A 23,233-nucleotide genomic window follows, 5' to 3' on the forward strand; every position below is an offset into this window, starting at 1 on the left:
AGTGGTGTGTATTATACTTTATTAGGTATAAGTTAATGTAAAATTTTATAAAGACCTATGTGGTCTGAAAATTTCAAGTGTAATTGCTATGTACATTTACATGAATAAAAAAAAAAAGAAAAAAAAAAAGAAAAAAAAAACCATCCACCGGTGACGACTGAGGAGTCAGCTTGGCGGGAGATGAGTGTTGACTTAACGGCACGCGACTGGCGCTATCTGTGAGCCGCGGCACGCGACCCCCGGTGAATCACTTCCAACTAATCTATTAGTAATTATTCCGCGTCTCAGCGCCGCAGCTTCACACATCGCCAACCGCATGGCCACGTCCTCGTTGCCGTTTCATCCCTCATTCCAACTTTATCATACATTTTTCTCAGATGATGCTCAAGAATCTGCATTTTTCTCCTATTTATACACGCATAATATATCCATTATCGCAAAATCTGGCGACCTAGTTACGATTTTAGATAGCTCTTATGAGTATGCATGAATGGAATAAAAATTTGATTCCCTATCTGTTGAAAAATGTATTTATTTAGCGGAGATTTCCATTTAAACTATGAAAATAGCCATATTTAAGACTTGTAATCGAGAATTCCGATGACGTCAACAGCGTATCCCCCCGGTAAGGCCATCAACGGGTCCAACGGTGGGTTCTTTAATGGAAGCCCCGATGACGTCATTAGCCAAAAATATCCAAACTTTCCATTTTTTATATTTATTCTGAATGTGAGTAGGAAGTTCATACTGTTTGCTTTATTTTTTATTTATTATTTTTTAATGTATATGTCACAGGCAATTATGAAATGCATTTATCCAATGCCAAGAGTCAAATTTTGGCCGTTTACCAAATTTTGTAAATATTTGGTGAAGAGCGCACGAGTCCTCGATATTTTGGGAGAAATTACTCAAATCTACGAAACTCTTCTCGTTTCTTTCTACTCAAATGCTTCGTATGTATTTAAATTTTAAAATCTTAGGAATTCTTATTTTATGACATTCTGAAAATTTCAAGAAAAATGTTCGTTCAGGAGCTGAAAAATTGTTTAAAATACAATTGTACACTGCATATTTTTACAAAGAATTCTCTCTCATGGGAGCGATACATTATTTTGTCTAAAATTAGGAAAAGAATCTGAATTTTAATCTTAGTAAGAATTGGACTATGTACCTAGGCGTTTAAGAAAATGCCTAATTTACTTTTTGCTCATGACATATGCGCTTGTCCAGCCATTCCGCTATTTTCCTTTAAAAATATATTTTTGCACGTTGACACAGGGAGTCGTGATCAAAAACTAACGCCAAAAATTGCATCTTACCCAAGGCTAGTGCAAGTGCATACCTACACTTTTCCTCGTGGAGTTCTCATGTCTCAACCACGACCCACTTTTTTTTCATTTATTTTTTTTTTACACCGACCAAATAGTGTCAACATCTTTGGACTGAAGAAATCGGTTTTCCATACGAATTTTGAACGAAACTGAAGTTCTCTCATCCGCGTATGCCTCTCAAGATTCTCTCCAGAATGGAATAACGCTTTGAGCCGCGTACTTTTTCGATTGAGCTGTTCCACAAATTCCTCTCAGAGAGGAAAAGAGTGACAAATCAATAGCGGTCTGCACGGAAAGATAACGAAAGTAGTTTACAGGAGGCGGATACGATTAAATTTTATTGCGGAAACGCCTCCTTCCCCTCGCAAAAGGGGTGTTAAAGAACCTTTACTCTTTTGTGGGGAGAAACACATTCTAAAGGGCGGAGGGGAGTTAATGATTACTGGGCGGTTCAAATGTCGCAATTGAAGGAAATCGGCTTTTGCCGGTTAGGTACGCGTGATGGTGCCGAATAATTATTCTCATTTTAAATTTTTATGAGAATCAATGTACACAGGCCCGAGTTTTGCGCTTTTTCATTTTTTTCTATCGGTTTTTCGACTTCGGTCTCAAGCGTGGAAGTTATGGGTCACAAAGGTCGTTTCTCTATAGCATTCCAAGCTCAAAGGACAAGTGCACGATGAGAAAAAGTACCCAATATTTTGTGTTAATATGGGAAGTAAAACACGGAGCTACACAAGCAATCGTTTAATTTTTTGTGCTAGTTTTACCTGTGTCAAATCGACCAAATCTTCGGGTCGTGGTGACCAGTTCATTGTGTTGAAAATCTGCGACCTCGTTAAAACTATAGGCGCCGCGCCAGCCGCCAGGATCGGATCTTGATCGCATCGGTGGTAATCCAATGCGCTAATGGCCTGGTTACACGCTCAAATTTCCGTCAAATTCCGATCAAAATTATGACCAAGATGGCGGTCGAGAGTTATCTAGATTGATGAGTAAAATTAATTTGATTGAAATAAGCACGGTTGTGTGGAAATCAGATGAAGGATGAGCCCCACAGCTCCATCATCTACCATCAAATTTTTGCAGGCCGCAGAAATTTGATGGTAGATGGTGCGCAACAGTCACCATTTGATCGGAAATTAATGGAAATTTGAGCGTGTAACCAGCACATAAGCCTGTGTCATACTATCAAAATACTCCATCAAAATGTCAAGGTCAAGTGCTGTGATTGGTCCAAGTCATCGAATAAGCCAATCACAACACCTGACCTCGATATTTGATGGCTGGCTTTGATAGTGTAACACAGACTCTAGTCACTCGCAAGTTGCGACCTCTGAGTATGGGAAGGAAAACAAGGGTACGTGAATTCCGCACGAAACTTTCTTTATGCCTCGATACCTAAAGGTTCAGTTACACGATCAAATTGAGCCATCAAACAGAAGCTCTGATTGGTGGAAAAAGACCTGAGGTGAGGATGCGACCAATGAGAGGCAAAATTGATGGCTCAATTTGATCGTGTAACTGGACCTTATGAGTAACCTACGGTTTGGGTCGACGTAACGCAAAATTGTGTTGAGTAACCAAGTCCTTTGAGTTGATCTGACACAAAAAAGTAACACTGAGTAACTCAAAACACGGTCATTATTTTTTAGCTGTGTGGAAATAGTATGTAACGCAACTCAATAGTGGTTCCTCATTGAAAAATGTAGTGTCCGAAAATATTCTGTGTGGATTTGCGAGCGTACTTCTCATTTTAAACAGAGGGCAATCGAAAAACCCGACTTTAAAAACTTGTTACATTCATAGGGGGGAAAAAATATAATAATTGGCTTTCAGTTGCAAAAATTGCTAATTTCCATACCTCACCCAATGTTATTGAACATTTTAACATTAAAAGAGAAGGAATTTACGAATATGGTACTACGATTATTCAACGCAGGCTGGACTAAATTGTGTAACGAAGATTGCTATTAATAGCTCATCTACTAAAAGCACCTACCTGTATGGTTAAGCTGATCGAACATACGTTTTTTTCTAAAATTAGCTAAAATAATGGTTCGTCATCGCAAAAATGAGTTCCATTGCACAAGCCTCAACGTTCAACGGTTAAAATAAGTCAATATTTCAATTTTTCAACACCCAGGAGAAACTCAGCGAAAGTTAAAAAGCCCATTTCCCCGCATGGATAGCTCTCATCTCTCACGCAAACATAGTAATTGAGTGAGAATCGCTCAATCATAAAAAACTCAGTACGAGATAATCGGAGAAATGAAACACGATTCGGCTGGGAAGGTCTATCAACCTGGCGAAGGGATGTGATGCCTCAGCCTCCCCTTAAAGGGGCGGTCCGTGCTTTGCGACGGAGCATTCTCATTGGACACGAATTAAACTCATCCCTGTGGGGTGCACAGCGGGGAGGGGCCTGATGGGATGCTGTGCGCATCTCGGGGTAGTGTTCATCAATCGATGCTCGTCTTGGCGACCAACGCTAACCTAGAAATATTTTCGGATCGCTTTACTGTTCCTATTGGTTTAATTAAAAATTGTGAGTCTGACCTTGTGCAATGTTTTAAATGCTTGTTTTTGTTTTAAACAATCTTTCTGTGGTGCCTCCAAAAAATATGTTGTGACGTTGCGAAGTGCGACATTTTTTTGACATTGTGGACCCCATTTTTACCGACGTATTGATTCGCTTTATCGGTGCTGTTGTCAATTTATTACAGTTTTACTACCAAAATTATGTTATAGTATTACTCTTTATTTTTCAAAAATATTACCACTAATTTCACGGTTTCATCAAATTTATCGTGCAATTGTAATCGGTGAAAGAAAGTTCCACCAATTAACAAACAAAAAATTCGCGTTGTTTTGTCCCTCAATATTTCGGGTATTTTTTTAAACTGTTTGTTTCACAACTTGTTTGGTCGAGCAATTTTCAAGAGAAGTCTTTAAAAGTTTTACATGAAAAGCTTTTTTATCTCATCCTTAACAAAATACTAAAGAGAAGAAAGTTTTTACTTTCACTTCGCTTGTTTTTTCCTGTGATTCTTTGGCAATCTTGGCATTGTCGATTGCAAATTTAATAAATAATTTTGGTTTTCGATCTTAAGTATTGGTATCAGTAATGTGCGGCACAAATAAATTGAGCTCCGATCAAAGGTGTGTTGATGGATTGAAAAGACTATGTTTATGCTCCTCAAATATTATGGATTTGCTATGAACGACAGGTCTCTGCTACACCGTCAATGGTAAGTCTCATTTTCTTCAATGCAGTATGATAAGATTATAATAAACTGACTAGATTCATGAGGGCACATGAATAAAATATGCATGACAACCAAACCTAAGATATGTAATATTGTATACATCTAGGCCGACTTTTAGTAATTTTTCCCCGTTATTTCTTTCATTATTTTCCTAGGAAACTTCAGTGATATGTGCTCCATGATATGAGTGCAAAATGTACGCATTTATGCCGAAAGAAACTGCATGCGGAAATTAATTAAATAAAAAATAAATGATAAATAATAAATAATATATTAATTAAAAAAAGAACTTGCCTAAGATTTGTGTGCTTCAAAGCTCTTTTTGATTAAATTTATGGGAGCATGTTCTTCTTATCATTAATATGTCCACATTATCTCTAAAAATTGAAGAAAATGCCTAAGAAATAAAAATGAAAACTTTGATTAGCTTTCCTGTAAAAAAAGTAACAAAGGAAGCGAGAAATTCTCGTAACATCAAAGTTACAGTGCGGTGTTTTGCAAGGACATGTTTTTCAATGTCATTAGTTGCATTATTTTTATGCCGATTAATTTTACGGAACGCATTCACTTGAACATGTTCTACTCACATTAGAAAATTGTTTGGGACATTTGTTTGAGGGGCATGATTTTACTTGAGGAATAGGGGTAAGGGGATGATTTGATAGAATTCGATGTAAAGAAGCGCTTTTCCGTAAGTGACAAGACTAAGCGACTTAAAGTCACGATTATACTTTCAAGATATATACGGCTTTTTTTGAAAGGATGATGCAAATAGAAAATTTTCCCTTTTGTCTGTACGAAAAGGGTTTTTTTTCCCTTTTTTTTTTTACCAAAATACGAGTTTGACTTCTAGTTACCCCAATGCTCTTTAACCTATTTTGAATGTTTACGATTTCTAGGTTTATGTAACTGAAGCAAAGGACGTATAGATATTTGGAGGATGCAAAATTTCATCTTAAAATATAACTTTCATTCACCAAAAAAAAATAAAACGGAATTTTTTTTTCCTATTCTAATCAGGTGTTTTTAAAATAAAGTTTGAATTGAATTCTGTGAATAATCCAAATAAAAAAATTTAAAAAATTCAGGGTTCATCTGGAAACATTGAAAACGTTTGGACGTATATGCTGTTTATCATAGTCGCAGCAGACTTGTTCCGATGCTTAGTTTTTAGCCGCGTTATTTAATACCGCCCGGCACAATATTTTGCCTTCAATTCATGAAGTAGGCAGTTAAGGGTCCTCAAGAGCAACAATTGTCGTATTTTCATTCCTAACCCAAGAATCAATGTAAGTCCAATCAAGGTTCTTTATGTAGTAAGTTTTAGGCACTAAAGATCCGTGTTGGGTACAATGCAATTTCACTGTCAGCTGTCAATCACTGCTGATTTCATTCATGAAGCGAATTTACAAATTTTAAATGTGTTCATTGCGTTCAAAGATAATTAAGTTCCTGTCCAAAAAAATGGACCCTGGTCCAGATAAACTTACTATTAAGTAAATGATGCGAGAACCGAAAGTTATTATTTACTCAAGTACTCGTTATATATTGACGAGTCTCTACTTCTTTCGTGTTTGCATGTCAGGAAGCTTGCCTGTTGACATGCAAACAGGAAAGAAGCAGTGTCTCGTTAAGAACTCGAGAGCGTCAGCTCCGAAGTTTTGCCCTAATTTTGACTCTTTAAGAGAGTTTTCTCCTGGAAGACAAAGTCTCTTCTTACAGATCCGCTTTTCATCGTCAACGCTTTCGCTCGACACTTCCCAAATCTTTTCTACGTACAAATAAGTCGCTCTATAGCACCCCCTGGCGCTCCTCGACACCTAACCTCCATTGCCCCCTATCGAACCAAAATCCTTGGGGTGTTGAGAAACTTAACATTCCTGTTCCAATCCCATCCCTCCAGGCTCTCATTGGGCACCCTCTGCGCCTTCTCAGGGAGGAACCCAGTCAAGGACCTTCTTTGGCAGCCTGTCTCCTGCCATTCTCTGGACTTGACCATGCCGAATGCGCTGTTTCGTTATGATGTCATGCACAATGATCTGTTTGGCATTCATGAGCTTGGCCGCACCGTTTCATTCCAATCTTTCTCAATTCTAATTCCAAATCGTTTCTCAATGGAGAATTTCTATGCAAATGTTTTATTGCTTCATTTGAAAGTGCTTAAAGAGCTCATCTCACAGTAATTTTTATAATTTGTTTCTGATATGAGAAATAGTATAAAAATAGATTTAAAAGTGAGCAAATGCACCGCCTAGTGACGTCATCTGGCGCCTTTATCCATTTAAACACATGTATTTTAGCAGATTAGATCATTTTGTCATATCTTCTCCAGTTGTTCAATTCATGAACCAAGGGTATCCTTGTGTTCAGTTCACTCAGTAGTTTCCACTTGAACACGAAATTCATCAAATTTCAAACACCTGCAAATTCTCTATTCTAAGTAGGTCGAAAATCATTGGGGTAACCAGAAGTTGAGCTCGCATTTTCGTAAAAAACAAAAATCTTATCGTGCAGAAAAAAGGGATGAATTTTCTATTTGCATCATATTTTCGACAAAAACCGTAAATATCTTGAAAGTATATTTATGGTTTTTAAGTCGCTTAGTTTGGTTACTTGTGGCAAAGCGCACCATTACATTGAATTCTGTCAAATCATCCCTTTAACTCTAATCCTCAAGTAAAATCATTCCCTTCTAACAAATGTCCCAAAAAACCTTCCAATGTGAATAGTACATGTTCGAGTGAATGCCAAGGGTATCCTTGTGTTCAGTCCACTCATTAGTTTCCATTTAGACACGAAATTCATCAATTGTCGGACACCTGGAAATTCTCAATTTGTAAAATGTTTTGGGTTTGGTTTTCAGCCAGTGATCGCGTCACGCCGGCCGGGAGTCTGCCGCTGGATGTCACGCTCGGGGGACGCGACCGACCAGTCCTCGACGCCCTCGCCGCCGCCCTCCCCGTCGCCGCCCCTCTCGCCCACCCCCTCCTCGACCTCCCCGCACCCCCGCCCTCCGGGGGGCGCCCTCTCGGAGGACGAACTCGTCTCGGACCTCTCTTCGGAGGCGGAGGAGGCGGCGGCGGCGGCGGCCCTGGGCGGCGCCCACCTCCCGGCGGCCCCCCGCAAGGTGTTCACCAACAGCCGGGAGCGGTGGCGGCAGCAGAACGTGAGCGGGGCCTTCGGGGAGCTCCGCAACCTCGTCCCGACGCACCCGCCCGACAAGAAGCTCTCCAAGAACGAGATACTCCGCATGGCTATCAAGTAAGTCCAAATCAGGAGCTCAAAGGACAAAGCGCATAAGTGCCTTTTTTCCTATTTTCAGAAATGCGTCTTCCGAGTTTCGGAATGGAGGATGGAGAATTTGCACATAGAAATTTTATTGCTTCATCTAAGAGTGCTTAGTAAGCTGATCTCACAGTATTTTTTGTAATTTTTTTCTGAAATGGGAAATCAGATGAACATAGATTAAATAGTGAGAAAATGTGCCGTCTTGTGACGTCATCTGGCAGCATTTCCCATTCAACCGCGTGTATTTCAGTAGATCAGATCATTTTTTCAGATCTCCTCCAATAATTGTTCAATTTATGAACCAGGGTATCCTCGTGCTCAGTTCTCTTGGTAGCGTCCATTCAAACACGAAATGCATCAAATTTCAGACACATGCAAATGGAGAATTCGCAGGTGTCTTAAATTTGAAGAGTTTCATGTTTAAGTAGACGCTATCGAGTGAGCTGAACACAAGTATACCCACGGTTCATAAATTGAACAATTATTGAAGGAGAAATGACAAAATGATCTAATCTGCTAAAATGCATGCGTTCAAATGGAAAATGCCGCCAGATGCCGCCATTACTCTCGCAATTTCAAACATGAATAAGCACTTCGATGGGCCTGGTACAAACTTTGATTCGAGCAAAAAGAAAAGTTTCCTCGTAACTAGAAAATGGTTCAAAAATTACGACGAGCGCATCGGAGAAGTCTGAAATACACTCCTAACTTGTCACAATCTGGGCAAGAAATATGCGTTTTCAAGCTTCCCACTTCAAAAACGTACGAGGAGTCGTTGCATCCAAGCCTTGCGCACTAGGATGCCAAACAATATTCAACATGGCTGCCGCCAGCCCGCCAAAACACTCGTGACAAGCCGGGATTTTATCCACCGGCGTGTTTATATATACACTTTCCGTGCCTTCATAAAGACCGCGGTTCTTCCCCGCGACTTGCGCGGAAGCATTAGCCATGTTGAATATTGGACATATTTCTGCCAAACAGAACTATAGGCATTATGACGTGAACCCTGTTATGCATGTATTCTTATGGGTCCCGAGGCTCATGTCTTAATGCACATAGTTCCGTTCGGTAGAAATACGTCCTATTTTGTATTTGTTTCATCTTAGTGCGCAAGGGTTGGATGGAACGACACTTCTTATGAAATGCTCTCCTAAGCCGTAGCATTGTTTTTGAAGCGGGAAGCTTGAATCAACGCAAACCTCTTACTGAGATCGTGAAGTTAGGAGTGTATCTCAGATTTCCAGATACGTTCATCGTAATTTTTGAGCCATCTTCTATAAGAAATAGCTCTTCTCTTTGCTACGTAGCTACAGTTTGCAACAGGTCCATTGTAAATAAATATGCGAGAGCTCTATGAGCCAACCACCCTAAGTCTCCAGGCTTCCCTGTATGCATCCACTTTGACGTCTTTAACACAGTCCTCCATTCTGTGGACGTATCCTGCCAGGGGTTGATCAAGTCCTTGAGAAGTTTTAATGAAGAAGGAGCATTTCCAGCCCATGGTACCCCACAGTTGACACATGGCCGTGAACGCATCTCCGCGAGCACCACGCCACTTTTTCGGGAATTCCTGGAACTCTCTGAGGTTGGTGGCGCATTGATCATCACCGTGGTTTCTGTCCTCGTTACAAATGTCCACACTGGCCTTGTCGAGTAGGGCTGCCTTCCCATTTTTCAATTGCGTCGGCTGAAATTGAGACACAAGAGACATTACTTGCGTGCAGAATGGCCGATTAAGTCTGGTGCCTTCGACGAGCGTGTCATCAAAATGAACTTTCACTAGAATCACGAATTGCCACAAGATCACGCTGTTCGAAGTGTACAGGCACATGATGATGTCATTGTCGTAATTGAATGCATTCCCGGGAAAAGGGGGACATTGGCAAAAGACAAGTTTTCAGAAAATTGCTTTTGAAAGTTTACTTTGTTTCTACAGACGCAAAATTGATAAAATCGCGCAACCTAAAGTAAATTTGAAAGTTGAATGTGGAAGAGTTAGAGATAGTCACAACATTTAAATGGCAATAAGAACACATGTTCCTGAAGATTGTAAGCAATGCGATTCTGTTATGTCCCCTTTTTCTGGTAAATAAATTTTAGGAGCTGATAATATTGAATTCTTCGGTTTGAGATCAAACACCTATCACATCCCAGTTCCAATTTGTAAATGAAGTAATGAACTTTTTTTTTTTTCTAGAAAAAAATATATATCGGTGGTCTGAGTGTGACACCACACACCTCCCTTTGCAACGAGGCAGACTTCCTATCATAATTTATTTTTTTGATGGAGAAGTAGTAACTTAATTTCTTGAAAACACCCCTAATTTTTCTTCTTGATCAACAGAATTTTTCGGAGACATTTCTAGCTGTAAAGCTGACTTCTTTCTATTCGAAAAAATAAAATGGGAATCATAGGCGGATCCAAGAGGAGGGGGAGCGTAAGGGATGCACGCCTTTCCCGTTCGTCGGAAAAAAGAGGTATAGAAGAGAGAAAAAATGGAAATAAGTAAGGGGCGGAGGAAAGAAGGAGGGATGATTATATTTGGTGATAATTCATAATGAAATTGACGCCAGCTGCACAGTTAAAATATGCTTTAAAATTTCGAAAACATCTTTGGGGACAGCCCCCCCCCCCCCCGCGTTCGAAGCATTTTTTCCGCCCATGATGGAGGTAGAGATTTTGAAACACTGCAATGGAGATACAAGGGGCTCGGAGGACAAGGCGCATAAATGCAGTTTTTGAAAACATTGAGATATTTGCGAACTCAACTAAAACTAGTTTGAAAGTACGATCTGTGAAAAATTCACGGCTAAAATCCAACTTCAAAGCATCAAAAAGTGAGTTTAAACTTCCTTTCTGCCATAATGCTCCATGTAAATTTGAAACTTTAATATTCCTTGAAATAGCGAAAATTGCACTTATGCACCCAAGGCCGTATTAAGGGGGTGGCCACGTGGGCGGCAAATTTTGCAATTTTTTTTAAATGCAGGTACACAAAAATCGGATTCAGAAAAAAATTACAAATAAGAAAAGGTGACAAAATCTCTCATTTCCTGAGCGTTCATTAATTTCTAATTTTGTCGTATTTCGGTGATACAAAAGACTGCGCACCTTTAATTAGTTGAGTTAGAGAGAAACCAAACACGTAATTTGGCCTGGAGCGGCGCGGCGCAAAGAGAAATAATGATAAGGACTTGAGATGAAAAGAAGAAGCTCTCGACGCGGCGGTCGGCATGTAACACATATTAGCGCCTTCGAGACTGCACGAATACTTCACGCATTGCGTCAAACAGTATGGTCGACAGCGGTCGGCGCGGCGCGGCGTGAAGCGCACAGTGCCTACAAGACTACATGAATACTTCACGCATTGCGCCATACACAGTGTGGTCAGCTAGACACGGCGGTGGAAGTTAAAATTATTAAACCACATTTATGTTTGTTCTTTCTTAATTTTTTAGTTCATTTCTTACAAATAAAAGGCCTTGTCCCCACAGAGATAGGATTACGGAACTGAACTATCGCGCGAAGTTCCGTGAACTTTTGCTAGTAGTGTTGACAGGGCTTACGCAAAAAATGTGTCCAACACGAGTGAACGCGTCTTATGCACCCTTCTCCCTCTGGCACGGTCACTTGATGGTTTTTATTGATGTTTCAAAACGAATGAGAAGGGGACGGCAAAATACAGGCGGCCCATGGGCGGCAGGTAGGTAAATCCTGCCATGTATGCACCTCGCCCTACAGGCCCATTAAACGTAGTTCCTTACTTAAAATATCGGATATGAAAAAGAAGCTACGTTACCACCACCAAGTGTTTTCCTTCGAACTCGCGATTCTGCTCGAGTGTCGGGAGCATATCCTGCGGTGTAACCGTGATCGAGACTGGAATCCATGGGAGGGGCGGGTTGAAAAACTCAGGTTGGGGTTGGGCCGGTTGGGGTTGCGGTGGTGAGCGCTGAGGCGACGAACTTGGACTCTTATTACTCCTTCTGCTCCGGGAGAAATACCCTAATCTGGAGCCCAACCCGGACAAGGATCGTAACCCCCTGGACCCTGACCTGGAGGGTGTTGCCTCTTGTCGGCTGGCCCGCGACGCGGACGGGCTCAGCGCGCGCACCGATTTCAAAATACCAGTCGTCGCCGTCCCTATAGTCTCCTCGATAGAACGAAGGGTCTTCGATTTCCTCCTCTCCCTCCCGCGCCCCCGCGACGAGGGACCCTCAATTTCACAGATAAGCGCGAGGAAAATCACTGCACAGAGCAAAAGTTTCACCCGACTTCCGCGCATACTGGCACGTCAATGAGCTCTGCATACTCGATAATTTACATCGCGAGAGAACTAGCTTGAGGAACATTGTAAAAGCTTTTTTTTATCGATAAAAGAGGAAAAACCTTGGTTTTTTTACCCCCCAAACTTAATGGAAAGTGTATAGGGTGATTCTGAGTTATAACCAGAGTTTTAAACCTGGTGCACTGGAAAAAAAAGAAGAAAAAAACACATTGGATCTAGAGTCCAGACTCTTGAAAACATTGACAAGAAAAATACTCTTGATTCATTCGGATGTTTGCTTGAATAAAAACAAAATCCGCTTAGATTAAGAGGGTTTGTTCTTGATTTAAGATAGATTCTGATCGAATCAAGAGTACTTTTTCTTGTCGATGTTTTTAAGAGTCTGGACTCTAGATCCAATGTGTTTTTTTTTCAAATGTGAGTTGGTTAAAGGAAAAAGGTTGTGTTGGAAAACTCAGTTTACCTCAAAAAATTGAAAAATAGATTTTAAAGCGAAAAAAAAAATTATTTCGCCATGGGGAATCGATCCCTGGAATATTTGCACTCACTTCTGACTCACCTTGTATCCGATTATTGGGTTTTAAAAATACGCTATCCGAGGCAAAAAATTAGGAAAACAGATCTGAAATTTCGACGATGCGTCGGAGTGGTTAAATTGAAGCACTATATTTGGACCACATTTTGCAATAAGGAACCACTTTTTATTACTCATTTTAGAAAAAACATATGTGACATTGGTTTCCGTAAGCAGAAAGGTACTTTAATGGAGGAGCAAGAGAAAGTGGCTCCTTATTGCAAAATGTAATCCATTTGACGCATGTTTTTACTATTAAATTTTACGCAGGAAATGCCGACCACTCCGAAATAATTACGGAATTAACTTCCGCGTGGGTGCAATAATGTTCCGCAAATGAAATAATTATGTTCCAGTTTATATTTGATTATAATTTTCATTGAATATATCAATTCGAAAATGAGCTATCTAATTCTAAGATGAAGGATTTACAAATAGCTAATCTGGTTAGGGTACTGGTAGGGTACTGGTTAGGGGTCTGGGTAGGCTGGATACTTTATAGTTTGAGAACTGAGAAATGTTAAAAAACATTTATCAGACAACATTTAGGGATGATTGAACGCCGATCTTCAGTTTTCTGCCGTGCAACCCAAAAATGCCCTGAACGCCATTTTAAATTTTATGGGAACAATTAATGTATTATAGCACAAAAACTTGTATACCTTGGGACAATGTTTTTACAGCATTTTTTTGCAAACACCATCAAGAATTTAACCTGAAAATTTGAGGTGCATGGGTAAAACACTTTTTATTTTATGAAGGTTAAGTTCCCAAAAACGCGGGAAAATCTTGATGGATTCACGGCTTTCTTGATTAGCACGGCAGTTTTAGTTTAAGCGTATAATGCTATGAGTTTCATGCAATCTTTAAAACGATTTAAATTTTATGTCAAGTGTTCTTAGGTTGTTACAAATACATACAGGGTTATCCAAAAGTCACTGACCACCCCTGTAACTTTTTTCCAAATTGAGATAGAAGTTTGAAACTTTGGGAATGTTCCTCGGTCTAAGGCAGCAACTTTTTGGTCCCCCCAAAATTTTGGGGGGCGGCCCCCCTTAAGGGGGGCGGGGGCTAACTTTTTTTTTTCAAATGGCAACCCCCCCTTTGTGATACCTCATTCGAAAGATAATAAAAAAAGAAAATTTTTGGCGCAAACCGCAGGTAAAAATGTTCATTTTTGACAAAATGGCGGCCGGTCAAAGTTCAAAATGGCGGAAATTTGGCATCTCTGTTGTTTATAGACGGATTGGTGTGAAACTCGGAATCCAGGGTTTTTCGGGATGAGAAAAACGATTCTGGCATTGGTTTTCCAGAAAAGTCAGTCCTTTTCAAAATGGCGGCGGTCAAAATGGTTGCCTCGAGCGGGAAGTGGATATTTGGGCTGCATATCGTTGGATTTGCATGAAACTTGGTATCTGGGGGTATTTCGGCACGAAAAGAACGAATCTTTCATTGGATATCCGAAATTTTGACAAATTCCAAAATGGCGGCGGAAAAATTGCGGTAAATCAGTTTTACGGCTCTTTACCGATGGATTTGCATGGAATTCGATATCCTGGCGGTTTTTGGCTGGATAAAAAGCAATCTTTCATTAGATTCTTGAAATATCAAATAATTTCATGCTAATCCATCGGTAAAGAGCCGTAAAACTGATTTACCGCAATTTTTCCGCCGCCATTTTGGAATTTGTCAAAATTTCGGATATCCAATGAAAGATTCGTTCTTTTCGTGCCGAAATACCCCCAGATACCAAGTTTCATGCAAATCCAACGATATGCAGCCCAAATATCCACTTCCCGCTCGAGGCAACCATTTTGACCGCCGCCATTTTGAAAAGGACTGACTTTTCTGGAAAACCAATGCCAGTGTCAGTGACTTTTGGATAACCCTGTATGTTAATGTACACCCTCTCTGCAAGAATTTAAAAACGTACAAAGAATGCCAGACACGTATCGCTATTCTTTCTATTTTCCTCGTTTTTTCGAGGAAATCGCGTTATTTCCTCCGGGAAAATGTACTCGCAAGTCAAAATTCGCTTACGGTTTGACGGCCCGTTCTTACCTTGCTTAGTATTCCACCCACATCGGACTCATTGTATTTATATCATCCAGTGGCGCACAGTGGATCGAGTCAATCTGAGAGGTCGGACATGAAATTTTTGACTATAAATTTTGATGTTTATTTCGTCACATTTTAAAGTTCAAGGGGTGCTCCTGGTAGAAAATTTCATGAGGAAACCAATGTATCACTTTTAGAATCTCAAAGTTTTGTACACAGAGTTAGAAGCGTTTAAAGTTTCCAAATTCTGTCCGACCTCTCCTATTGACTCGATTCACTGTGTGGCGTGGCGTGGTTTGCGATTTATCGATTGATCTGCCATTTGAACCTACGAAAAAGGATCGATTAAAGGAGTGTTCGCAACGAACACCTCTATAATCGATTTTTACATGTTTCGAATGGGGAAATATCGATGATTGATCATAAATAAACTGCTGTGCCGGAATTTTTCCACCTAGAAAACCTTTGGAAAAAAGTGTATTGTAATCAGAGTCCAGACTCTTAAAAAAGACAAGCAAAATACTCTTGATTCAATCAGATTTTTGCTTGAATTGAGAGACAAGCCTCTTGATTTCCTTTTGATACCAGCAAAAATCCGATTGAATCAAGAGTATTTTTTCTTGAGTCTGAACTCTGGTCCAAGAGACACTTTCTAGTATACTTAGAGTTTCAGTTTGCATTAACGATTGATTACTCATGATTTTCCGAGGCTCTTTCTTGACTCTATTCTTGGCTTTTGACGTGCGTGCGAAACCTTAATAATCGATGTTTTACAAGCTTCAAATGAGGATATATGAGGACTTATCTGTAACAATAGCGGATGTGAAAAATTACCTTTTCGAAACACGCTTAAGAAACTGTTTTGTTCACCCAAAAATTTAATATGTTTGGCTCTGGCATAATGTACAGATCTCGAAGATCACATCTCAAGTATTTTCTCAAAATTTTCTCGATGCCAAAACAGTTTTTTTAATGTGTTTCGAAAAGGTAATTTTTCACATCCGCTATTGTTACAGATAAGTTCTCATAATTCATATCGATGATGAATCATTGTCGCTTGGCCACTGATACGATCTCTCATCCTGTTGGCAGGTACATCCGGCTGTTGACGGGCGTGCTGGAGTGGCAGAAGGCGCAGGAGGCGTCGATCCAGAACAACAACAACGACGACTCGGTCTGCAACCCGTACCGGAGCTGCTCGGCGCCCTCTCTGGCGGCGCGCCCGGGCAGCAACGGGGTGCGCCGCCCCAAACGGCGCTTCCCGGGCCCGTACTCCATGCCCCCGGCCCCGGGGCCCTGTCCCCGCGAGCCCCCCGCACACCCCTCCGCCCTGAGGAGTCTCTCCGTCCTCACGACCGCCGTCAAGATCGAGGACGAGTCCGGCGCCATCGTCCTCAAGAATGAGGAGCCCTCCTGGCTCGCCAGGAAGAAGGATGACGTCTGAGCGTATTTCCAACTCTCATCTCCGGGCCGATCATTGAAATTTATAGACAAAGCCGTAGACAAAGAGGACAAAAGAGACCTCCATATCTCTTTTTCAGCGGTGCCGTTTTCGAAATGGATCCTTGCAAGGGGTATCAATGATGTGTCACCGCAAAAATTACAAAACACGGAAGAAAAAGTTATGTGGTTTTGACTATATGATTTTTTGAGGTAGGTGCGTACATGGACGGTTAAGACATGGAGTGAATAATAAAGGAGAGGGAATATAAGAACAGGAGAAACAATAAGAGAAAGCTCAATGCGGCTGAGCCAATCAGAGATGCATTCCATGGTGATCATACTTTCTCTAAGTAGGTGGTAATATTAGAGAAAGTTCGGTGGTTGCTTATTTGGCAGAGGAAAATTAATTGTTTTTCTTTGAAAAAGATCATCCTCAAATCTGACATTTTGTCAAACTGTGACTTTTGTTTTTTGTTGAGGGAATTTGAAGGTGTCCGAGGTGATGACGTGAAGCTTCAGATTTTTCAATTTATTGATGATTTAAGTCAATCGAGCATGAATTTTTGTAAGATTTATTAATCAACATAATGATCGACATTGATTGTAAAAATTGTAAATACACTGTACGTTACCAATTTCTGCAAATAACTGAAATGTTAAATTAAGTGTTGGAAATTATTTTAATGGTCCTAAAAGTATTTAGTCGTACAATCATTTTGATGTGAGTTCCCACGAACATTTTTAATGCGACATCTGTTGAAATTTGGATTTATCTGCAAAAAAGAGCTCATCCACAATTCATCACGTGTACTAACTACTTTGTTGGAATTTTTCCACATAGGAAACCTTTATGGAAAAAAGTGTATTGTATTCACAGTCCAGACTCTTAAAAACACAAGAGAAAATACTCTTGAATTCTTGATTCAATCGGATTTTTGTTTGAATTGAGAGTCAAGCCTCTTGATTTCCTCTTGATTCCAGCAAAAATCCGATTGAATCAAGATAATTTTTACTTGTCAAATTTTTTATGAGTCTGAACTCCAAAAGACTTTTTCTAGTTTACCTAGAATTTCAGTTTGAATTAACGATTGATTATTCATGATTTTCCGAGGCTCTTGCTTGACTTTATTCCTGGCTTTTGACGTGTGCAAAACTTTCAAATGTGCTGATCTTTCATAATTTTACAACAGTGGGTCTCCATACACCTTTTATGTCCGTTACCTAATTTCTTAGCTTCTTGTATTTTTACTACGGCTGTCATTCTTTCGAAAACAATTATTAGTTACCTCCATGTAAATACTCCAATTGCAATATATTTAGGAACGTACATCGAATATCATAATTCTCTTATCCGAGTTTTGCAAAAGTTTATTTCTATGTTCTATATTGTATTGCTTATTTTTTGTAACATGTGACGTGATGTAACGTAATCTGATTTTATTTCTATTCACAGCCCATCAAATCACCTTAACCGACCTATCTAACGATCAGCAATACCCCCGTGTGTTTTACTTGACGTCTTAGCGGAGATTGAAAAATGAACGTCTTTCTGTCAAACGGAACTATGTGCATGAAGACATGAGCCCTGAGACCCATAAGAATATATGCATAACAGGGCTCACGTCACAATGCACTTAGTTCCGTTTGACAGAAATACGTCCAAATATCTTAATAAAACTATTCGTGCTCAGTGGTAATGCGTCTAGCATATCCACAAAAATGAAGAGGCTATGGGGTATTTTGCTGAGTCTTCTTGATTGACCAGTCTCGGCCAGAAATATTGCTGCGATGAATGGGAAAGGGTATAACGAAAAAGGGTAGTGACTCCAAGAATCGGTGTGCTACAGTCATCCTAGGCGCATTTATTCATTCGCGAATTGAAAATAAACAATATCAATCTCGAAAAATCATCGATTTTCCGTAAATCTTGAAAAAAAAATTCTCAAACATTACGGTTGGAGTAACTATGAATAATGTGCATACAAGAGAGATAGACTTAATAAAATATTTACATAATTGGTTGTTAACTTTTTACTGCCCCCAATAATAGTGACGAGGCGAAAAAAAAGAAGGAGGAGAACAGAGTAAAGGCTAAAATACAATTTAACTACGTTCTTTCTTTTTCTCCTTTCTCTTTTCTTCTTTCTCTCCTAGTTATTTTATTAGGAACAGAGCCCTGTTTGTCCAGACTCTCATCTATGAAGTAAAATGGATTAAAGTTCAATGAAAATTTTTGTCCTTGATTTCTCCACAGACCAGTGTGGGCCAAGTAGTATTCTACCACCCTGTTACTCACAGTATGGGCCAAATTTTTAGTTCAAATTATTACATTTTTTTAAAATTTGAATTACTAGATCTATAGCTTTTGCAGATACGGTCCCTCAATTCAAAAGTAATCCACATTTTCAATGTTTTTTTGCCTTTTCTATTAATTTAGTTGGAATGACAAACACATATTTCAGCGTCAAAGATTATTCTCATCACAATTCGCTCTTTGACTAGTTAAAGTACTTTTTGTCCAAGTTATTTTCATAGATGCACCGCCTACTTTTAACGACTTTTGGGCTATCGGCAGGCAATTTTTTCAAGTTCGTCAACAACATCTTCAAACATTTGAATACCCATTTTTAGCGTGATTTACATAATTATATGTAGGCAAGCTGAAAAAGGCATACTGAAGAGTTTCCGAGGATTTTTCGGGATGATTTCAAATGAAATCATCGAAAATTTCTAAGCGATATTTTTGTTCGTCCTTTTTTCTTTTTATTGAACCCAGGTCAATTTTTAGTGGTTCGAGTTTCTGAATCGTTGCGTGAACGATACATTATTTCCCTCTACTCAATCGTCGATTCTTTGAATTCTTTGTTGGTGGATTTGTATCATTTAAAGACGGAAAAAAGGGTTTCACACTTAAATTTCCTTATCGGATAAGATTTAGTTGGTCATCGATGCTCCATTAATTCATGCTTTACGCTTTCCTAATAGACGAGTGGACAGAGTACTTTTTCTTCAATTATGATTATTCACAGTTAATCAAAGAAAACTCATTTTATCCGTGCGAAACTATTTAAATTCACGACCACTTTTGAGTGAGTTGCGTTCTTGTAAACGGTGACTCTTTCAGTTTCACTTCAGAATACGATGACCGAACCAAGGGACTTAAAATACACAATCTGGTCCAGCCGCCTGCGCCCTCTTCATTTAAAAAGGACGCAGATACCAAAAACAATCTTAATATTATTTCAAAATAATATTCCTCGGCATTTTCCCAATATGCAACTCGATTTAAACACCCAAAATTATGAACTTTTTGGTCAACATCGTTGTACGGGGCCACTCATAATGGATACAGAAGAGCGCCTTCAAATCAATCCGTAAACTTAATGTAAAATTCTGATACCACTATTCGTGCGTCACGGCAGTCATTTGCATACCCGGCCATTTGAAGGCGTCTCGTTGACTTCAGGCAAACTGGTCAAAAACGAGTGTTTCTGGCCACTTTTTGAGTTTCTCTCTGGATCGTCTTCCGCGGATAGCTCGAAGCGAGGGACTCGCGGACCTTTCCGGACTCGAAAATCGCACTCAGCGGGTCAATACCAAGCGAGCTTACTTTGTTCCGACCCGATCGGGGAACTATCTATTTTGACGCTAAAAATTTAGTCCAAGTAATCCTAGTCGATTTTCCTCGATTTGGGACTGAGAAAGAAATGTCGAGATATCAGTCGCATCCTACGCATTTTGAGGCGTAGAATCAATTCCGCACGGTCCCGACTCTCGGCGAGGCTCTCTGAGCCGAGAAACAGTCAGAAACTGGTCAAAAACGAGCATTTCCGACCACTTTTTGACTCTTTCTCTGGAGCGTTTTCAGCGGATAGCTCGAAGCGAGGGAGTCGCGGAACTTTTCCAACTCGAAAATCGCACTCAGCGGGTCAATTCAAAGTTACCTTACTTGGTGTCGGTCCGACCAGCGAATTTTCGATTTTGATGCTAAAAATTTAGTCCATGTAACCCCTGTCGATTTGTCTCGATTTGGGACTGAGAAAAAAATTTCGAGATTTCAGTCGCATCCTACGTAGTTGAAGGCGAAGAATCGATTCCGCACGGTCCCGACACTCGGCGAGGCTCCTGAGCTAAGAAACAGTCAAAAATTCGTCCAAAACTAGCATTTCTGACCACTTTTTGTCTCTTTCTTCGGAGCGTTTTCAACGGATAACTCGTTGCGAGGGACTCGAGGAGCTTTCCCGACTAGAAAATCCACTCAGCGGGTCAATTCCAAGCGAGCTTACTTGGTTCCGACCCGATCGGCGAACTTTCGATTTTGACGCTTAATATTTAGTTAATGTAATGCCTGTTCATTTTACTCGATTTTGGACTGAGAAAAAAGATTCGAGATTTCAGTCGCATTCTACGTTGCTGGAAGCGTAGAATCGATTCAGCACGGTCCCGACTCTCGGCGAGGCTTCCTGAGCCGAGAAACAGTAAAAAACTGGTCAAAAACGAGCTTTTCTGACCACTTTTTGACTCTTTCTCTGCAGCGTTTTCAGCGGACAGCTCGAAGCGAGGGACTCGCGGAGCTTTTCAGACTGGAAAATCGCACTCAGCGTGTCAATTACAAGCGAGCTTTCTTGGTTTCGGCCCAATCTGCGAACTTTCGATTTTGACGCCGAAAATTTAGTCCATGGTAACCCCTGTAGATTCTCTCGATTTGGGACTGAGAAAAAAATGTCAAGATTTCAGTCGCATCCTATGTAGTCGGTGCCGTAAAATCGATTCCGCACGCTCCCGACACTCGGCGAGGCTTCCTGAGTCGAGAAACAGTCAAAAGCTGGTCAAAAAGGAGCTTTTCTGACTACTTTTTGCCTGTTTCTCTGGATCGTTTTCAGCGGATAGCTCGAAGCGAGGGACTCGCGGAGCTATTCCAACTCGAAAATCGAACTCAGCGGGTCAATTCCAAGCGAGCTCAGATCCAAAGGAGTCAACGTCACGAGATAATCGATAGGCTTGGAGGACAAGGCGCACATGGCGCACAAGTTCAGTTTCTCCTATTTCAAGAAATACGCGTTTGAAGTTTCGAAATTATACATGAATCCTTATGGCGGAATAAAAGTTCAAACTGACATTTTGATGCTTAAAAATTGGAATTTAGGAGCGAATATTTCACGGAACGTGCATCAAGACTAGTTTTACTTGAAATTAAAACTGGCGGTACATGGACTAAATTTTTAGCGTCAAAATCGAAAGTTCGCCAATCGAGCCGAGAGCAAGCTTGGCCGATTTGAAATGACCCGCTGAGTGCGATTTTCCAGTCGGAAAAGCTCCGCGAGTCCCTCGCTTCGAGCTATCCGCTGAACACGCTCCAGAGAAAGAGTCAAAAATTGGTCTGAAAGCTCGTGTTTGACCAGTTATTGACTGTTTCTCGGCTCAGGAAGTCTCGCCGAGAGTCGGGACCGAGCGAAATCGATTCTACGCCTCCAAATACGTAGGGTGCGACTGAAATCTCGAATTTTTTTTCTCAGTCCAAAATCGAGAAAAATCGACAGGCGTTACAGGGACTAAATTTTTAGCGTCAAAATCGAAAGTTCGCCGATCGAGCCGAAAGCAACTTAGGCCGCTTGGAAATGAACCGCTGAGTGCGATTTTCCAGTCGGAAAAGCTCCGCAAGTCCCTCGCTTTGAGCTATCCGCTGAAACGCTCCAGAGAAAGAGTCAAAAATTGGGCTGAAAAACTCGTTTTTGACCAGTTTATGACCTTTTCCCGGCTCAGGAAGTCTCGCCAAGAGTCGGGACCGTGCGGAATCGATTCTACGCCTCCAAATACGAAGGATGCGACTGAAATCCCGAAATTTTTTCTCAGTCCAAAAAAGAGAAAAATCGACATATGGATTACATCGACTAAATTTTTCGGGTCAAAGGCGAATGTTCGCGGATCGGGCCGAAACCAAGGAAGCTCGCTTGGAATTGACCCGCTCAGTGCGATTTTCCAGTCGGAAAAGCTCCGCGAGTACCTCGCTTAGAGCTATCCGCTTAAAACGCTTTAGAGAACGAGTCAAAAAGTGGTCAGAAAAGCTCGTTTTTGACCAGATTTTGACTGTTTCTCGGCTTCGGAAGTCTCGCCGAGAATCGGAACTGTGCGTTTGCGGTATTCAAAAATCTCCGCTCCCATCTTACTTTTTGGCGGAGAGCAAAGCAATTTCATTCCTTGGATTTTCCACACAGTTTTCTTCACGCAGACGAAAAATCCCGGGGTTTTAAAAAATTGACGTTGAGTGGTTTTCATGATAAAATAATGTATGACAGGAAGTCTGCAACGTTACAAACTGAGATACGTGGCCTCGTCGTTTCACCGTCTATTTGGGTTCATTACTACACAGATCGATGTTAATGTCAACCTGCGATAACTATGAGAGATGAACAAATTTTCACTTTGTGTGCGTCGTTTTTCCATCTTTTTAATCCATGAAATCGAAGAAAAAAAAAAAAAAAAACATTTACCATCCAATTTTTGTTGTTACAGATAGGTTACTTGTTGGCAGCCCATGTTTTGCCGTTACGCATAAAATCAACCACGTTTAATAGAGATACATCTAGTCGCTTTCAGTTTGGACCAGGTTTCAGGTTTGAAGTTTCATTTATTCATAAAACTTAGGTAATGTTAAATGTGAAGTTTAACGTGCTTTCAGGCTTAAAAATGTTTTCTCGACTTTGAATTTTAGCCAGGACACGATGTAAGACTATTTGCATTAAACTACTTCAAACTCTTCTCTTTTCAAAATGCGGCATAGTAACTGGTAAGTTCCTGCTGAACTTGGTCCAATTCGTTGCTCCTATGGCGTAAGGGTGTATCTCAAATTCCGCATGAGTCCCGGCACATTGGTTTTGAAGCAAAAAAAAAAAAAAAAAAAATGCGACAAAAATGTACCATAAAATGGTTTGCTCGGGGTGAGTCCATGGTACGTGCACACTTAAAATCGCGAAACAA

The 23,233-nt window shown here is 40.5% G+C and overlaps 1 protein-coding gene across 1 annotated transcript; it reads left to right on the top strand.

The window, feature by feature from the left end:
- The first annotated feature begins 2,295 nt into the window (after nucleotides 1-2,295).
- On the top strand, nucleotides 2,296-18,267 carry LOC109038291 (uncharacterized). Its single transcript, XM_072305260.1, has 3 exons — nucleotides 2,296-4,582; nucleotides 7,464-7,861; nucleotides 15,905-18,267. Exons 1-3 carry the CDS (start codon nucleotides 4,580-4,582, stop codon nucleotides 16,254-16,256), a joined length of 753 nt encoding a protein of 250 aa, XP_072161361.1. The 5' UTR covers nucleotides 2,296-4,579; the 3' UTR covers nucleotides 16,257-18,267.
- The last annotated feature ends 4,966 nt before the right edge of the window (nucleotides 18,268-23,233 follow it).

The sequence above is a fragment of the Bemisia tabaci genome, chromosome 10, assembly GCF_918797505.1.
Source record: "Bemisia tabaci chromosome 10, PGI_BMITA_v3".
In the NCBI taxonomy this organism is placed as follows: Eukaryota; Metazoa; Arthropoda; class Insecta; order Hemiptera; family Aleyrodidae; genus Bemisia; species Bemisia tabaci.